This window comes from Fundulus heteroclitus, chromosome 4, assembly GCF_011125445.2.
Source record: "Fundulus heteroclitus isolate FHET01 chromosome 4, MU-UCD_Fhet_4.1, whole genome shotgun sequence".
NCBI classification, from domain to species: domain Eukaryota; kingdom Metazoa; phylum Chordata; class Actinopteri; order Cyprinodontiformes; family Fundulidae; genus Fundulus; species Fundulus heteroclitus.
The window spans coordinates 39,570,072-39,587,990 of NC_046364.1; the positions used below are offsets into that span (position 1 = coordinate 39,570,072).

Sequence of the window (17,919 nt, forward strand, 5' to 3'; positions counted from 1 at the left end):
TTACCAGGTTATGGAACCTTCACATAAAATACGTTAAAGTCCCCAGAAGGAACAATTAGCTAATAAATAAGGCCGGCTCTGTTCTGGAGACTCCTCTAGAATCTCTTGGGATGATTTTACAAAGAAATATTCTTCATAAAATGAAGAACATCACAGACGGTCGTGAGCATCCTCTGAATCAGACTATTGTAGAACATCAGAGTGTCTTCAGTCAGAGGCTTCTCCAGATCCGCTGTAGGCAAGGCAAGGCAAGGCAAATTTATTTATATAGCACAATTCAGTACAAAGACAATGCAAAGTGCTTTACATGATTAAAATATAGCAAAAATAAAACAGAATAGAAGCAAGTAGGAATAAAATGTAGATAGAAAATAGAACATGAAAAAAAAACACAAGTGGTGATTCAGTTAACTAGAACAGTTGAAGGCAATCTTAAACAAATGTGTTTTTAATCTCGATTTAAAGGAACTCAGGCTTTTCGCACTTTTACAGTTTTCTGGAGGTTTGTTCCAGATAAGTGGAACATAGGAACTAAATGCTGCTTCTCCATGTCTGGTTCTGGTTCTGGTTCTGCAGAGCAGGCTGGAGCCAGAAGACCTGAGTGGTCTGGATGGTTGATACACTGATAACAAGTCTGTGATGTATTTAGGTGCTAAGCCATTTAGGGATTTATAGACTAACAGAAGGATTTTAAAGTCTATTCTCTGAGATACAGGGAGCCAGTGTAAGGACTTTAGAACTGGGGTGATGTGCCCTACTTTCTTAGTCTTAGTGAGGACGCAGCGCTGCAGGAGAGCTTTCCTGTCTGCAGACATCACCATCTACAACAACTCATTGAAAATGCCTCTATAAGTTACAACAAAATGTGCTTTCCTTTTGGAATTAATAAAGTATTTTTGCCTTGAATTGAATAAAATTTGGATGTAAATTATTTAACTGTGCAGACAAGCTGTGGGTGTGAGGAGGATGTGTTTAGTTTGGAACAGGCCCTCCTAACAGGGCATCAACATCAGTAGCACTGGATGGAGCTACATTGTGCGTCTGCATGAGTCCTGTTGGCTGCATTGTGAAACTCCACAGCGGGTGATGCGTTAAGGTCATAGTTGCCAACTTAATGCCATTCTTGTGGATGGGCATTCCTGGCTTTGGGAGGTGGAGTGTGACTTCAGGTCCCCTTCTGGTAGTGATGACACACCACTTCATCAGGGACTTGCTGTGTCTTACCCATCCCGAGGCAGCACCGTGGTACATTTTTTCTACAAGACATGCCCATCCACCCACGCTGATGACGTCCTCCTGTCGCCACCCAGGTCCTTCACTCGTTTCCCAGGAGAACGCGTGGGATGAGCTCAGATGTGGACTCCATCAGATCTCGAGGGTCAGTCACAGCAGCTGTGAGCTGATTTACCACAGGAGAAAACAGCTGCTTCACCAAATCGCTGTCTGTTGTCTGGGCCCAAGGGGTGCCACAAAGTACTGACATGGGACCAACATATTGTGATGATTGCAATTAAGTCACGTGAGCTTTTAACAAACACAGTTTAATTTGCACCAGTTGGCCTGGGGGCTTAACTTTAGTCATGTTTCAGCAATTAGACACAAACACACCAAAGCAGCTTTAGGATGTTTATTGAAAACAATGACTAAGTCTAAACCCAAACTTCAACATCTTCATCGCTTCACCAATTAAAGCTGCTCTCCCTGCCTGGCCTTTTCGGTTTAGACACTTGGCCACGTCTTGAGAGTTTTTGTTGTTGGTCCATACTCTTCCCATGTTCAGATGATGGGCTGAGCAGTGCTTTGTACTGTGTTTAAAGCATGGGATATTATTTTATGACCTGACCCTGCTTCAAACTTCTCAACAACTTTCTCCCTGACCTGTTTATTCCTGTTTATGCTGTTTATTCACTAATGTTCTCTAACAAACCTCTGAGACCTTCATAGAACTGGTAAATCTATACTGTGACTAAATTATATGCAGACAGACTTTGACCAGCAGCAGGGATTTCTGAAGATAATTTGTTAACCTGGATTTGATTTTGGGACATTATATTAAAAAGGCGATTCAATATTAAATGCATTCCACTCTGTTGAGATTTTGAAAGTCATGCCTTCACAGTTATGCACAACTTTGTGTTAGTCTGTCTCAAAAAATCCCAATAACATGCATCAAAGTTTTGGTTTTGTTCTGTTATAAAGTGCAACTGCTATGAATACTTTTTCAAGACGCCGTAAATAAAATAACTTCAGAATGACGCGTGTCTGGTATAGGCAAAACAAATGTTTGGGTGACATCTGCTACTGTTTAAATGCCATAAATCATTTACATGGGTTAACCTGCAAGCTTCACCTGGAAAATACTGTCAAGTGTAAGCATCTGCATTGGCAATAATCTTTCAAGTATAAAAAATAGCTGAACAAATAAATGCCATTCATGCACGTAGCAAGAAGAATCTATGCAAAAATTAATAAATAAAGTAAAACTTTAAAAGGCACATTAAGTAGAAATAAGCACCAGAAGGTTTTTCACCAGAGACACAGCAGAAAAGTATTCAAAATCATCACCTGGTCGGGTTTTCATGAACAAATCCCTCAAACTCATTTCTCTACGTCACATGGATTACCCATTCTGATCTCAGTTTATAATCACAGCCTGTCCTAAACCGTCACGAATGTTAGGAAACAAACCAGTTTTTCAAACTTTATTGCTTTTTAATTTCCACCAATTTTAACAGAATTCTTCCTTTTTTTGTGTGGCATCTCTCCCTCTGCTGACATTTCTAATGTTTGCCGTCTTCACGTCCTGCTCATAGGTCAACCTCTGGTTAATTATGAGATTTGCATTCACTCTCACTACCTCAGCTCTCTGAATGTCTGGAAGAACCAGACAGGAGGAGCGGTTTTTGGTCCCAACATGAAGACTGGAGTTGTAAATGGCAGCCACCTCAGAAAATAGAGTTGTGTAAGTTTGATTGACGGCGCTGGATTAAGGAATTATGCAACAGTGTGGGGAGTAAAATATAAATCCAGATGAGATTAGGGATCTGGATCCTCGCTCTCACCAGTGTGCTCTGTCTATCCATTCATCATCTCTCCCCGCTTTCTGTTTCGTCCACACTGTCACGAAAGGTTCACATCCATCCATTTAAGTTTGCTTTGAGGAGTGACTCCTGAGCGCAGCTTTCACAGTATCACTCCAAGGTTTTAAGCACTTAAATATAATTAGAGAGCTGCTATTAAATCTGCCAGACAGATGAAGTGAATCAATTAGGCCTTAATGATAGGAGCTAAACTGATCTTTTATCTTATCGCCCTCTACAGGTAGGAAATCAAACTGCAACTTTTAGCTTTCCTTTATACTAATTTAGCACCTTCCCGAAATGTAACAAGTGTTGAAAAAATACCCAGTAAATAACATTTTAAAGGACTTTAGAGAGTGATGAGTCAAACACAACAAATATATTGTGGGGTTCAATTACTTATCAGGACAATAAACATGCAGCCTTTATACAATATGTCCACTGAAACCATTTATTTGTTCCTAGATCCTTAAATTAATTTTAGATGCGAACTGTTCCACTGTCAGGCAAGGTTTTGGGTCAAAACTTTAATGACTCTTTCCAGGTAAAGCAAGAAAAGTTGATTGTAGAGGAGTACAAAACTAAAGATAAAGATGTTAATTTTGGGATTGAGCCAACATTAATCCTCCTTTAACGAAGATACAGTATTTTGATGTTGAAAAACCAATGGCTAATGTAAAACAAATACAAACTCAAAGGTGTCTGGATTATTGTGTGTTCTTGCATACTCAGCTCTATTTATGTCTATCAGCAGATTTTATGTTGAGATTCAGATAATGGAGTTTTTGGTTTAAACTATCCGCTTGCAATAATGTTGGTCTCAGCTACGAATTGTTCCTCATATGATTTGGAAAAAGTATAAGTCGGTTTTGGTGCTGCAAAAACCAAACTCTTCTGATCTTTGCATTATTTTTTAAAGGTGGAAGGATGTTGGTTTCCAGGATCTACAATTATAGCATTTAATTAGATTCTTTCTCTATATTTATACATGTTCTGAAACGGCAGAAAACCAGATTTTCAATGATTGTATAAATGCGGAGAATCAAATTTGGGTTCAGTAAGAATTACATGAATTATAGAGTGAAAATGCACGGGTTAAAGTTTGAATTCTTGTCAACATTGTCACCTTTTACACATATGGTGTGTTCTAAATGGGAGCACTGTTCATGTGACATTTTATCACAAAAAAACCCCCCGTAAGAATATAAAACGCCAACAGCAATGATAATATAACCATTATAAAGCTGGTAAAACTTTTTAAATGAACGAGTGAAATGCTGCCTGAGCCACGGGAGGAGATTCTGTTGATTACCGTTCCAAAATTATTCATTTCCCTAAGGTTATAATCAATGTTCAATATCAGAATTTCAAATTTAGCAACCAATATCACCATGGGCTGCTGAAAAAGCTAAAAATCTGTAATAGTTTATCTTTTTTATAGCATTCAGTCCACATCTAGACCCTCATTTGCAAAGTTTTCGCTGACATATAAAACAGTTAACCAGGGCTTAATGCGCCACTTGTCCTCATTGTTTTGTTTATTGGCAAATTGTTTGTGAATTTTCCAAGCACCGGTCCAGATGATCCTGTGACGGTTCACAGCTGGAAGAAAGCTTCAGGGAGGGAATCTTTTATAAGTTAATTAATCAAGTTTTTCCTTTTTCCAACAAGCTGTAATGTTTAACTAGATCATATTATCAAATATCTTGGAATGTGCTGCAAAACATGCTTTTGTGTCTTTTATTTTCAGCTAAAATTTTTAACAATTCTAGCTGAAAACACACTATTACCTTCTGAAACAAAGCACCTAATTATCTTGGGCAGAAATTGTGTTCACAGACCCGAAACGTCCGTGTCTTTGTAGCTGCACAGTTTAGACATTTAGAAAACCTTTACAAAAAAAACTTTATTTCTCCCTGTCTGACACTAAACTTGTCCTGTTTTGGAATCAGTTTGGATTAGCAAATATATGCCTGGGTAATAAGAGATTTTTTTATTACTTTCTTTTAAGTCATAAGTTGTGTTATCACATTTATAGGAAAGAGTCGCATGCTTGCAAGCGAACACACTCTCCAAACTGTGGGCACGGTGGTGGCAGCATCATGCTCGGGTGTTTTACTGCAGGAGACGCTGGTGCACATTTCAAAATAAATGCTACGAGGAAAGAACAAAGTGTGGAGTTACTGAAGCAACATCTCAAACATCAGACAAAGAGTTAAGTCTTTGACACAAATGGATGATTAATAATTAAGCGTGAGAAACGGGCCCAAATTCCAGGAAATGATTGGGAGAAGCTTGTTGAAGAATAGCTTAAGATCTGAGCCAAGTCACGCAGTTTAAGAGGCAATCTGGCCAAACATGAAGGAGAGGTAAAGGAGTCAAATTGCTTTAAAATCCTCTCTCTTCATTCTGGTATTTAACAAACATAAATAATTGTGGTAGTCCCAACTGAGCTACAAAATTTACTGATTAAATCTGTGAAATAAAAGTATTTTTTTATAACTGATATGTAAATATCTGCTGGATCCTGCATGCAACAGCCGCAAAATAATTATTCCCTGAACCGGTCTCCCTGACATTCATTACCTGACTGGGTTGGGTGTCCATATAGCCGACTTTCAGTGCCCAGCAAAAACCTTTATAGTTCTTTTGTAAGAAAATTTTATTAGGTTTTGCACAAAAAGTCAACCCGGCTGAAAAATACAGCTTTAATATAGTTGACAGAAGCCACTGCAGATTTCTATTTTGTCGATCCTAAAGCGAAACTCGCTGTGCAGTCCAGAGAGCTTTAATGGTGTCGACCTGCAGGTGGAAAGCAAAGGAGACACTGCAGAAGCTCCTTTCACCCTCAGGTGACATGAAATCCTTGGGAGAAATTGGGGGAGGAGGGGGAAAAAAAAGTAAAACCTATTGTGAGAGTCAGCATACAATTTCAAAAAGGAATTTACTTCAAATCTAAGAAATGCAGGAAGCTCACAGAGCATAAAACACTCAATAAATCAAGACGAAGCCACGTAGAAGCCTTTAGTCCAGCACGTAACAATAAACTGGCACGACAAAAGAAACGACAACAAAACTACCATGGGACACACGCTGAGTAAAATGACATTCTTGACATACTGACGCTTTCTTTTCTCAAGAGTTTCCTAAACGTCACTCTTCGGTCGCTCAAATGTTTTTAAAAAAAAGCAACAAAATATGACGTGAACAAAGTACATCAGAAGGCATCTGTGATGAGGGCTGAGCTCATTTAAATGATGGAAAGGCATGTCAGGAGTAGTGTTTTCTTCATCTCGGTGCCCTTTCGCCCTTAAATCATGAGTTGATTCTCCAGTCAGAGTCCTAGAAGTTGAAAGGCATGGACAGAAGTCAAAACGGAGAGTAGAATAATAATAAAAAAAAAAAAATACGTATGCAATCAGGCAGTTCAGTCAAACTTCCGTCAACTCTGCTTATAAATATACTTGTGAATCTGTGCAAGCTCATGAGTCTGTGTGTTGATCCTGGTCCATGTGGTTAGCGGCAGGGTTAATCTATCTGCTACTAAAAAAAAACAAAGCAGTCTGTCTCTTTTCATATCACGCCTATGAAAACCAGCTCTACAGACTAAATACTAACTCTGATCGTTCGTGTTTTTGATCTGTTTGTTTTAAGCTTAGTTAGACGGAACGGGGCCGGGTCTTCCTCTGGAGGGTGGTCGTCGGTCTTCGGCTAATTTCAGCCGCCTCGTCAGTTTTTCTTCCGGACGCTCGCAGCCAGCGAGCTGGTGTTGAGCAGCCGGTCCCGCTCCCGCACCTCCTCCTGCAGCTTGGCCTCCGTCACCCTCAGCTGGCGGATGGTCGCCTTCATCTCCTTCATCTTCACCTCCATCAGCGCGATGATGTCCCGCTGCTCGTTGAGCTTGCGCAGCAGCTCCGCGGACGTGGTGCCGGTGGTCAGGGAGTAGGAGTGGTCCAGCGGGCTGGAGGTCACGCTCAGGTACTGCACGGCGTCCGCGTCCTCGATCTTCAGCTCCACCAAGCCACCCGAAGAGGAGCCGTCACAGCCGGCCTCCGCCTGGGCGGGCAGCCGCGCCGCGCCGGGCAGCCGCGCCGTGCCCAGGTACTCCCCGTGGTGGCCCAGCTGAACCACCGTGATGCTGTCGTCTTTCGCCTCCCCGCCGACGGTGCCCTCGGCCACGCCGGCCGTGTTGCCCAGCAGGCTGGTGGCGACGATGCCGGGCGCGGGGGCCGAGGCGGACAGCTTCCTCCCTCTGCTGCGCCGATTCCTGCGCTCGTTGACGCCCCGCAGGGGGAAGAGGGACGGCACCCGCACGGTGTACGTCTTCCTCCCGCCGGCGAAGTGCACGCTGCAGACGCGGTGGCCCGTGGTGGGCTGGAAGGTGCTGAAGCATCCGCTGACCCCGGCCCGGGAGATGTTCCGCAGCCACTGCTCCCTCAGAGCGGGGTCCTTGGGGAAGGTGTAGAAGCGCAGCTCCTTGTCCCGGTGCGAGTTGTTGTAGCAGCCGGGCACACAGCAGGTGAACCCGGGCATGTTCCCTCCAAAAGGCTAAAAAAAAAAGCACACCCTGTGTTTTGGGTTAATTTGCAGATACTTCTGTTTTGAATGCGTTGTTATCAAGCTTGGCGGCCTACAAACGGAACTACACGTCCCACAAAGCTAACAACTTCCTGTTTATTTTTGACCCAAAGTAAGCTGCTTCCCACTGCAAATCCACTTAAAGCTGAACAAATTCAAAGCCTGTGGGTCTCGTACTCACGTCAAATTTAACGCTGATGTACTAGTTTTAAGCTCTGTTTTTATTCTTCGGATCGTTATCAACGCTACCGTTGCTCACTGAGAACTAAAAGTCCCAGAATCCTTTGCGCGTCCTTTCTGACACAACCGGGGCTGCAGCGCCCCTACTGGTTAAAAATAATTTCACTTACATCCACATCAGTCCTCAGTGTGCATATAACTATCCTTTATCCTTTGCAGTATTAGAATTAGAAACATTACTTGAATTATTTATTTTCGGTCAATGATGATTGTAAAATGCTGTTTTCATTTTTTTGTATTATGCCGGGGGTTGCTTTGAGCCTTCTGCCCTGTAGCACTTTGAGTTTTCTTTGAAATGTAACGTGTATTATAAATAAAACATTTTATTATTATTATTATATTAGAACCAATTTTATTTTTATTTTCCACTCCCTAAAGCTAAAGGGATGCAATTTAAAATAATCAATACAAGATATACAAATTGAAGTTCAATTTCAATTTATATATATATATATTATATATATATATATATATATATATATATATATATATATATATATATATATATATATATATATATATATATATATATATATCTATATATATATATATATATATATATCTATTTATTATTATTATTATTATTATTATTTATTTTTTTTTTGTGTGTGTGTGTGTGTGTGTGTGTGTGTGTGTGTGTGTGTGTGTGTGTACAAATGTGTTTGTGAATATAGTAATAAAAAAACTAAAACTGTGAGTAGCTGTGTTTTGCAACATACATACATCCTGTCAGAATATTCTATTACTTTTAACCCCACTAAGATTATTTAAATGCACTGGACCATTTGTTACTATAGCTATAGTTTTAAAGTTTCCAGCAAAAAAAAAAAAAAAAAAACTTGAAAATTACGAGTTATAGTTGATTAAATTGATTCTGCGCCTGGTCAACACATTACACTGAGCTGAGCTGTTGACTGCCCCAAGATGGTGCCACCAAATCTCGTCAGCGCCCATAGGCGAAAGCGGTCGATGCGGGGTCTACTCTTATATTTCTATGCCTATAGCCTACAGTGGAAAATACCCATCCAAGGTGGCGGCGATGCAGAATGCACTCCAGCCACTGAGCTATATAATACACTGGAGTGCTGATTTTGCCGAAAAACTGAAGTCACTGGCCGCCATCTTGCTCCTCCCTACTCTCACAGAATCCCATAGGATTTGGTTGCAACAACAAGCAGTTTTCTGGCTGAGTGAAAACGTTTCACAGGTAATTCTACAGTCAGTGGATGTACTAACACTATCAACTACTAGAAAATTAGGTGCTGAAATATTTTACATGTTATTCATATTAGATATATATATGTATATATAAGTATGTGTATATGTATATATGTATATATATGTATACACATATGTAAATATATGTTTTTGTATATTGTTATTTATATATTTATAAATGTTAAACATATATATTTAAATGAATAAAATGCAAAATATTTCAGCACATGACTTTCTCAGTACTTGATATTTTTAGAACATAACATAAAACTATATGGCATTTGACATTTTAAAAGATTTAAGCTCCCCCTGAACATGAGAAAATCCTCGTTATTCGATGCTGTAGCGCACATATTCCTTAGTTACTGGGGGGAAATAGGGAGTACCAATATGGCGGCTGGTGGCTTCAAAGTGACTCGTTCAAACAGACGGTGATTAGCACTCCAGTGTATTATATAGCTCAGTGACTCCAGCACGTAATGAGGCATCTATGTATTACATATCTATGGTCCAACCAACCAATAGGCAGACATTGTCCCCTCCTCATTTGCATAATGAGACAGAAATGTAAAACGGACAGGCAGAAATAAATTGTGTTGAAGAAATAAACAGGGTAAAAAAAACACACACAACACACATAAATAAATACATTAACAATAAGTAATTAATAAATAAAATAAAATATTATAATAGGTAAACAATTATTACAAAGGTGAATAAATAAACAAGTTAATTAATATACATTCATATAATTTAATTTTTGCCTGCATGTATTAATTTACTGCATGGTTTTGTTCACTTAATTGTCTGCTCATTTATTAATTGAGTGTTTATTTATTTTTAAATATGTCGGAGTTGGTCCTCCACAGTTGATTGAGTCAACTTACGGCATTTATACCCCTTTATACTCTGATCCCAGTCGGGAACACACCTTCCGTTGTTTATTTATTTATTATTTTTGAGAAAGGTTCAAACACAGCAAATTACGTGCATCTCTTTCCACCATAAAACTTCCGTTCCTAGCATTTCCGGTTCCTCCCAACCGTCCAGCCCCACAGCCCAAGTTACCATTATTAGCAAATGGGCAGCGCCCCGGCTCAACCTATCGCCGCCGCGGACGATGACCCACCGGTAGGTACTTTGTTATATCTTTACGTGTACTTATGTCATATTAAGTGTACACCTTTTAAGGACCGACGAGGAAATTCAGATGTTAGCTATATAAAGTATCAGGTTTCATGGCGTGTTTTTGGAGTTAGGTTTGTGCAGCTAGCTTGACGTGCTAGCTGACATGGTTATCAATAGTCCCTCTGTGTGCTTTGCTCTTTTCTTGCATAAAATACTCAATTCACGTATAGTGGTGATACTTGTCGGCGGAATCCGTTTTAAAATCGCGTTTTCTCGGCAGCAACTTCGGATCTTGACAGCTAAACTTTTCCCCCCGACCTGGTTTATCATCAGCCCACCTGACTGAAGACATATTTTCGGCTGTCTCTTAGTGATGATAGTATGTGGGGGGGTGGAAAAAAAAGCCTTGACCTGCTGAAAGGCGGTGCGACGACTCGCTGTTCTCCTCTGTTCCTGGTTTCCTGGGCTGGGAGAGTACTTCTGGTTTCTCTGGTATTGCAGGTGCACCGGTGCTCGCCCACACGCCCTTTGTTCGCCTTGGATGGTGCGATCACATCTATTTCCACACCTTCAGTTTGAATATTATACAAATTCATTAGCTCTGTCTCAGCGAAGCGACCTCCATAACCAGCCACCAATAATCCAATAGCATAAACCTTTGCAGCACGCTGCACGAATAAGGAATCTTTGTTATTCTCACTCACAGCAGGTAGATTAGATTAGTGACAATGACGTGTCATACTATATATTTACTCTGAAAGAGCATTAAAACACCTTTTTAAATGACACAGAGATCACACGTGTAGGCTAAATATTAGGATTGCTACAGCATATTTAAAGCTGGAATTGTAGATAATTTATGGCCCCATTTCACATTGTCAGCTGTGAACAATCATTACCTTAAAATTATTATTTTTTTTAGATCCAGCAAAGAAACATCCAAACAGCTGTTTTAAAATAATCTCTCTTTCTTTCTCTTCTTGTCCTATTTGTCAAAAATAAACGTCGGTGTGCAGACTCGTTACAGCCCATTTCATCCAGTCAAAGGATCACGTTTGTTATTTTATTTATTATTATTCCCACCATTAACAAGAAATGTAACAAGAAATCTTGTTACATTTCTGAAACTGCAAAAAAAACTTTACATTTTTAATGGTATCTGGATGTTCTGCAGGCTAATTGATTAAGGGCTCTTGCATCACACAATCAAATTAAAAGATTTTTTTTTGGGATGTAGGTGCCTGAAAACATTACCTAACAGATTGTTTGGTTGGTATAAATAATACTACTTGTCTTTGGGAACAGTATAGCATAGATGGGAAATGAATAATCAGAGGAACTCATTTGGGGGGCTGAGGTCAAGCTTGTTTTCTCCTTGTTTTCAGCCACCTGTTTCTTTCAAAGAATGGCCAAGTCCTATAGCTGCAACCCAATAATCATTAAAGTGACATTTACCATATTATTTAAAGTGTCTTTTTGTCCACAACCAAAAAACTATTTAAGCAAATAGATCACAGGTCCAAGCCAATCAACTCTGGTCACTATGATTCTTATATTGCGCAGTGCATCAAGACACAAATAACCCTTGTTATGGTGAAAAGGATGATAATCCTTTTTTGGTGGGTGTGGAGCATCAAAAAGGCGAGTGAAGAATGTGTAGGGAAAATGATGTAAGGGCTTTCTGATGGGGAACACTGGGCCAGGCCTCTGTTCGTTGCTTCGTATTGTCGAATAACAGGAATGTTTGGTGTCGTTCAGCTTTAAAGCTTGTCTGTTTGTTCATTTTCGTAGGTAACTTCCTTTTTAAGTCTGCAAAAGAAAAAGCAGATCTGCTGGTGGGAAGTTGGAATGGATGGCTGAGCTCCACATTTAAAAGTGATGCCAAGTGGCAAGGCCATGTTGCCGGGAGTGGGTGTTTTTGGCACCGGGAGCACGGCCCGAGTGCTGGTGCCGCTGCTGCAAGCCGAGGGCTTTGAAGTTCAGGCGCTCTGGGGACGGAGCGAAGAGGAAGCTCGCAGCTTGGCAAAGGAACTCGGCATCCCGTTTCACACCAGCCGATCCGACGACGTCCTCCTGCACCAAGATGTCGACCTGGTGTGCATCTACATCCCCCCCTCAATGACGAGGCAAATTGCAGTCAAAGCACTGGGTAAGACATGAAAAATACTTTCTCTGCAGCATCAGGTTTTTATTTTGTTGTCCTGGTTAAAAATAAAAAAAAAAAAAAGCTGCATATCTGTCAAACTAACTTGTTTGTTCTGTAAACAATTTGATATGACCTTACTGGGTGTGGCAGAGGAGACGCTTAACAATGCGGAAAAGATAAGTTCAATATTTCCCACCAAATCGGCCGCATCCTCCAGAATATTTTCCCCCGTGGGTTATTGGAGGATCTGATCTGATGCTTTTTGCGACGCTAATCTTCGCGTCGCCGTACCAGAGGGGCGTTGATGTGACGCTTCTGATGGAATTCTTCAGTGTTGAGCTCAGTTTCCTGTTACGGTTGCAACTTCCTGAATGTTTCCCCGCTGAAGGACTCGTCTACAGCAGGGACGCATTCAAAAGCTGATTTCACAGGCTACTGAAAGATTTTATCTGCATACGCAACACACCCATTAAATGATACGTGAAAGGACGCGCTGGATTGGCCGGTCCCACGGTATGCTTAGAATAGCTCTGCTTTCCTAACCCCAACAAGGATCATACTAGGGCTGAACAATTAATCGCATTTTCAATATAATCGTGATTTAAAATAACGCAGTTTCCAAATCGCAGAGGTCTGCAATTTTTGGCTATGTAACAATCAGGGAATTAGACACGTCCTTTAGGTGTCAGTAAAATGTTTGAAGTGGGTTTGCCTCCACATGGAAGGGAAGACAGTTGCAGCAGTGAGATAATCTAATTTTATTACTTGTTTTAGAGTTTGTATAATCATACAAAGCATTAACTACAGGGGTCCGTTCTTCGTACGTTGCTTAAAACATCCGAGATCAAATGACACATCCAAGATGACTTAATCCGGCTAATCATGATCCGGCTAATTGGGTTCTTCCAACACACCTGTTGTTTATGATTAGTATCGCTGGATTGAGTTATCTGAGACAACTGCGCGTTCATGCGTTTGTTTAAAAGGGGAAATGTATCGATAGTAGAAACATTGATCAGCAGCGCTGCTATTGGCTGTTCAGCATGGACAAAGAACGCCCAGAGTTTTTCTCCCAAGCAGAACAAGAGCTTTTAATGGAAGGTTATGCCGAATTTGAGTCATTAATTAAAACACCTCAAAATCTGTTAAAGCCAGGAGAGAGGGCTGGCAAAAAGCAGCAGACAAATTAATGCGTAAATACTGTCCATGGTAGATGTTTCTATCACTTTCTACAGTATGAATTTTTGCATTTTAATAATTTGATATTATTTGTTCTTTTATATCAGAGCCTCCACGGGACCCACTAGAACATGGGGACAAGTAAAAGTGAAATACAAGAATATTCTACAAAATGGTAGCCTTTAATTATTACACTTTATTTTAAAAAGGCACTTGTTATGTCAAGAGATCCAAATTTCAGTGTCATTCATTAGACACGGGAAGTAAAGGACACGTGCAAACTGGGAATTTTAACAAAAAAAAATCTTTATCCATAAAAAATGAAGTTCTTCCTTTTCCAAGTCATTCACAGTTTACACAGTAAAACTGTATTGCTCCGTGTCTAGATAATCCATCCATAGTTTTTTCTAATACAATATACGGCTCGACAGGAAGCTAATAGCATTAAGTTCTGGTCAATCAGTTTAATACATAGACTTGCTTGTTGGTTGCACTTTATGTTCAACAAGGATTGATGTCCAATTAAATTAAAAGCTGTTCTCTTGAATAATATTCTGATCAATAGAAACATTAAAAGTTCATGTTTAAAATAGTCCTTGTTTACAAACATCTTTATTTAGAGGCCATTTTTGTTGCTTGTGGTTATCGCAGAGAAAAGTCAAAATTGCAATTTTGGTTGAAATATATCGTAGGCAGAACACAATCATTACTGCACCGAGTTTAGACGCTGTGGGTCTTTTAGCAACTAATCCACATGGAGAGGAAACAAATTGATTTGTTGTTTTGTATATATTTTAAAACACATGATAAATTAAACTGAACAAGAAAAATCGCATTAAATCGCAATATTAAGAAAAAAAATCGCAATTAGATTATTTTCCAAAATCGTTCAGCCCTAGATCATAGTGTGACGAAAACCTTTGCAAACTCTGCATTTTCTCACACCTGTGCTGATTGCGTTTATGTCGCGACGCGTCTGCTGAGCGTTAACGGGCGCGTCTCCCCTCTGTCCCGCAGGTATCGGCAAGAATGTCGTGTGCGAGAAAGCTGCAACTGCTGTGGATTCATTCAAGATGGTGACCGCAGCCAGATACTACCCCCAGCTGCTGAGCATGATGGGTAACACCCTGCGCTTTCTGCCGGCCTTCGTGGCGATGCGCCAGCGGCTGGCGGAGGGATACGTCGGGGACATCCAGGTGTGCGACGTGCGGGTCTACGGCCCGAGCCTCCTGGACCAGTCGTACGGCTGGACCTGCGAGGAGCTCATGGGCGGCGGCGGGCTGCACACCGCCGGCTCCGCCATCATCGACCTGCTAAGTTACCTGACGGGCACTAGGGCTCACCGCGTGCACGGCTTACTGCGGACCTTTGTGCAACAGAACAACCTAATCCGAGGCATCCGCCGCGTCACCAGTGACGACTTTTGTTTCTTCCAAATGTTGATGGGCGGGAGCGGCTCCTCTGGGGTGTGCTCCACCGTGACCCTGAACTTCAACATGCCGGGGACGTTTGTGCACGAGGTCATGGTGGTCGGGTCCGCCGGCAGGCTGGTCGTCAGGGGCACGGAGCTGTACGGCCAGCGCAACGAGAGTAAATGTGAGGAGCTGCTGTTGGCCGACCACAGCGGGGTCGCGCCGGCGGCGAAGGAGATGCCCCTCCCTCACCGGCAGGGGCTGAGCTCCATGGTGAAGGCCTTAAGACAGTCCTTCCAGGCTCACGAGGAGCGGCGCTCGTGGTCCCGGGGACCGGTTGCCTCGGCTCCGACCTTCGAGGACGGCCTGTATGTGCAGACGGTGGTGGAGGCGGTGAAGCAGTCCAGCAACAGCGGGGAGTGGGTCTGTGTGGAAATCATGAGCCAGGAGCCGGATCCCAACCAGAACTTGTGCGAGGGGCTGCAAAGAAACAAAAACTGAAGCCGAACCTTTTTTTTTTTTTTTTTTTACTCAGTGCAAAAACTACATGCGTGGCAGAACGGGACTCTGAGCGTCTCTCTGTGATTCAGCTGCTTTGGCCGTTTACATCACACGCGACTACTTTCTTCCACATGTTCACTTCCTCTCAGGTTCTGCAGAGTGATATTCTACCTAAACAAACACAGTTGCATTGTGTGCTGGTGCCTGGGGGGGGTTGATTTGTTTGTACACGAAATGTACTCATTGTAGTCCACAGCCTTACTATTTAGATTCTGACCAGTAGATCTATAGATCGCCCATTAAACCCAGTGACCAAGATGTGCCGGCGAGGCTGTAGATGCTTTCTAAATCTGGCTCATTTAAAATAATGAATGTATTTTTCCATTCTCATAATTTGTATCTTGTCAGTAAGACAGAACACCTACATTAGACATATCCATATAAACAACTAGGCATTTGCACATTTTACAATAATAAATATAATATATGGGCTTCATTTTTACAACAAAGACTCTAGCGCCATATTTCCACACTTTCAATTACTGTAAAATGTATTTAGATTAAGACCAATTGATCTGTATTGTGCTTAATATCTTAATTTTTTTTGTTTGTTTGACTTCAGACTGGTCATATTAACGTCTGTGGGACATTCAGCGCAGTTTACCTTAGGTTTAAATATGAAAGAAGAGGATGCAAAGTGCTTTGACTTTGCATTTGACTTCAATTCAAATTACCTCTGACAGTGAAATCGGGTCTCAATGGAAATAATGACGCCGTGTGCAGTTTACATTTGGTTTTGTTTTATTTCGGTTGGTTTAGTTGTTGACAATGTTAGTACTGGTGTAACAAATACTTTTATGAGAGTCAATAAATTCATAATTTTAAGCGTTTTAAATGTAATGAAGCTGAGAACATAGTGACTTACAAACAATATAAGGAAGTATTTGACCCAATAAAGTAACATTCAGCCAATAATGTGAAAAGATATATTCCTCCAAACATCAAATCATACATTTAGATATCTCAGCCGTGAGCGTTTTTAATCTAGCTCTCATGACAATAACTTAGAGAATGCAGCCTAGGCACCATTAATAATTACCTAAAATAAGACTATTGATCTTTGCTGGGCAAACCACCAAAGTTGCAACCAATCCGATTTAGGTAGTAATAAATCATCAGCTGAAGTTACTATATTACAGTTTAATTACATGTTATATTATTGGCAGAATGTTATTAACTCAAAAATAACTCAGAAATCATTGGCAGGTTTATTGTTGTTTTTATTGGCTTCGTTACATTTAAAATGGGCAAAATTATTACATTATAGGTTGCTAAAGGTAACCACAAATGTATATTTTTTTCCTGTTACAACTTGGCATGGCAAATATACCAGGGATTAAGTAAAATAAGCTATGTAGAGAATAGAACAGTCTCTTTTGTAGCATTGTCCCCCTGTAAAAGGACCAGTTAAGTCTAAAAGTGCCACCAAAACCATGTGGTAAAAGATTTGTTTTACAAAAATCAAATTACAAACTATAGCTATTGTTGCAACACAAACTAAACCATGCTCTGGTAATAAGGGACACTGTGGTGAAAAACATTCCATTTACAATCTTTTTAGCTATCAAAACTGAATGTAAGTGTGGAGAACTAACGTTTCCCAACAACCTGTTCGGTTTATTTGGCATCCTGAGCTACAGGGAAGTTTTTAGATAAACCAGAGCTGGAGCTTTAAACGCAAAACCTGTGGATATTTGACGACTAAGTTTAAAGATACCAAATTTTGTTTACATTTGTTTGGTTTTGCTTTTTTTCCCCTCCAATCTACCACACAGCTTCTATTTTTTTTGTTCCAGTCACGGCTCCAGTTTAATTGTTAGTGTTGGAGGCGTTAAAGAGTTGGTGGGGGTATTTCTTCTTTTTGATCAGCTAACATGGATATTAATATACTTGTTACACTTTTTCAGCATGGCTGTAGTTTACATTACCTTTCTTTAGAAACCCCCTCTGCTTTCTGCTGGATCCATAACAGCTAAAATGCATTCCAGCTGATTTTTATCACCTTGTCAGCAAATGTCCTTTGTCTTCACACTGATAAAACGCCGCCCAGTTTAATGCTTGCACCAGCCGGCTTACTGCAAATGTGACTTCTAACATATATAAGAGAGAGACTTTTTGTATTTATTTATTTTTTTTCCCTGTAGAAAGTTTATTGGCCTGTGAATTTTCTGTTTTGATGCTGTAATATTTATATATCTATTGTTTCTGTGTTTAGTCTTGTTTTAACTAATTGCATTTTAAGCACTAATTTGCTGCTTCAAAGTTGATAAACTGTACTGTTATTCTGTGAGACAGTTATTTTCCTTTTTAATAAAAACAGTTGTTTTCATTTAAAGCCCATTTTCTGACCTGAGTGCATCAGTTCTGTTTTTTTTTT

The 17,919-nt window shown here is 40.5% G+C and overlaps 2 protein-coding genes across 2 annotated transcripts; one reads left to right on the top strand and one right to left on the bottom strand.

Annotated features, from left to right (window-relative positions):
- Nucleotides 1-5,724: 5,724 nt before the first annotated feature.
- On the bottom strand, nt 5,725-8,209 carry thap11 (THAP domain containing 11). The gene is made up of 2 exons (XM_021307779.2): nt 7,840-8,209; nt 5,725-7,628 (listed from the first exon to the last, which is right to left on the bottom strand). The coding sequence occupies exon 2, from the start codon at nt 7,611-7,613 to the stop codon at nt 6,810-6,812; it is 804 nt and encodes a 267-aa protein (XP_021163454.2). The 5' UTR covers nt 7,614-7,628; nt 7,840-8,209; the 3' UTR covers nt 5,725-6,809.
- A 1,568-nt stretch (nt 8,210-9,777) lies between these two features.
- gfod2 (glucose-fructose oxidoreductase domain containing 2) lies at nt 9,778-17,871 on the top strand. The gene is made up of 3 exons (XM_012880987.3): nt 9,778-10,247; nt 12,036-12,393; nt 14,587-17,871. The coding sequence occupies exons 2-3, from the start codon at nt 12,123-12,125 to the stop codon at nt 15,480-15,482; spliced, it is 1,167 nt and encodes a 388-aa protein (XP_012736441.2). The 5' UTR covers nt 9,778-10,247; nt 12,036-12,122; the 3' UTR covers nt 15,483-17,871.
- Nucleotides 17,872-17,919: the final 48 nt, after the last annotated feature.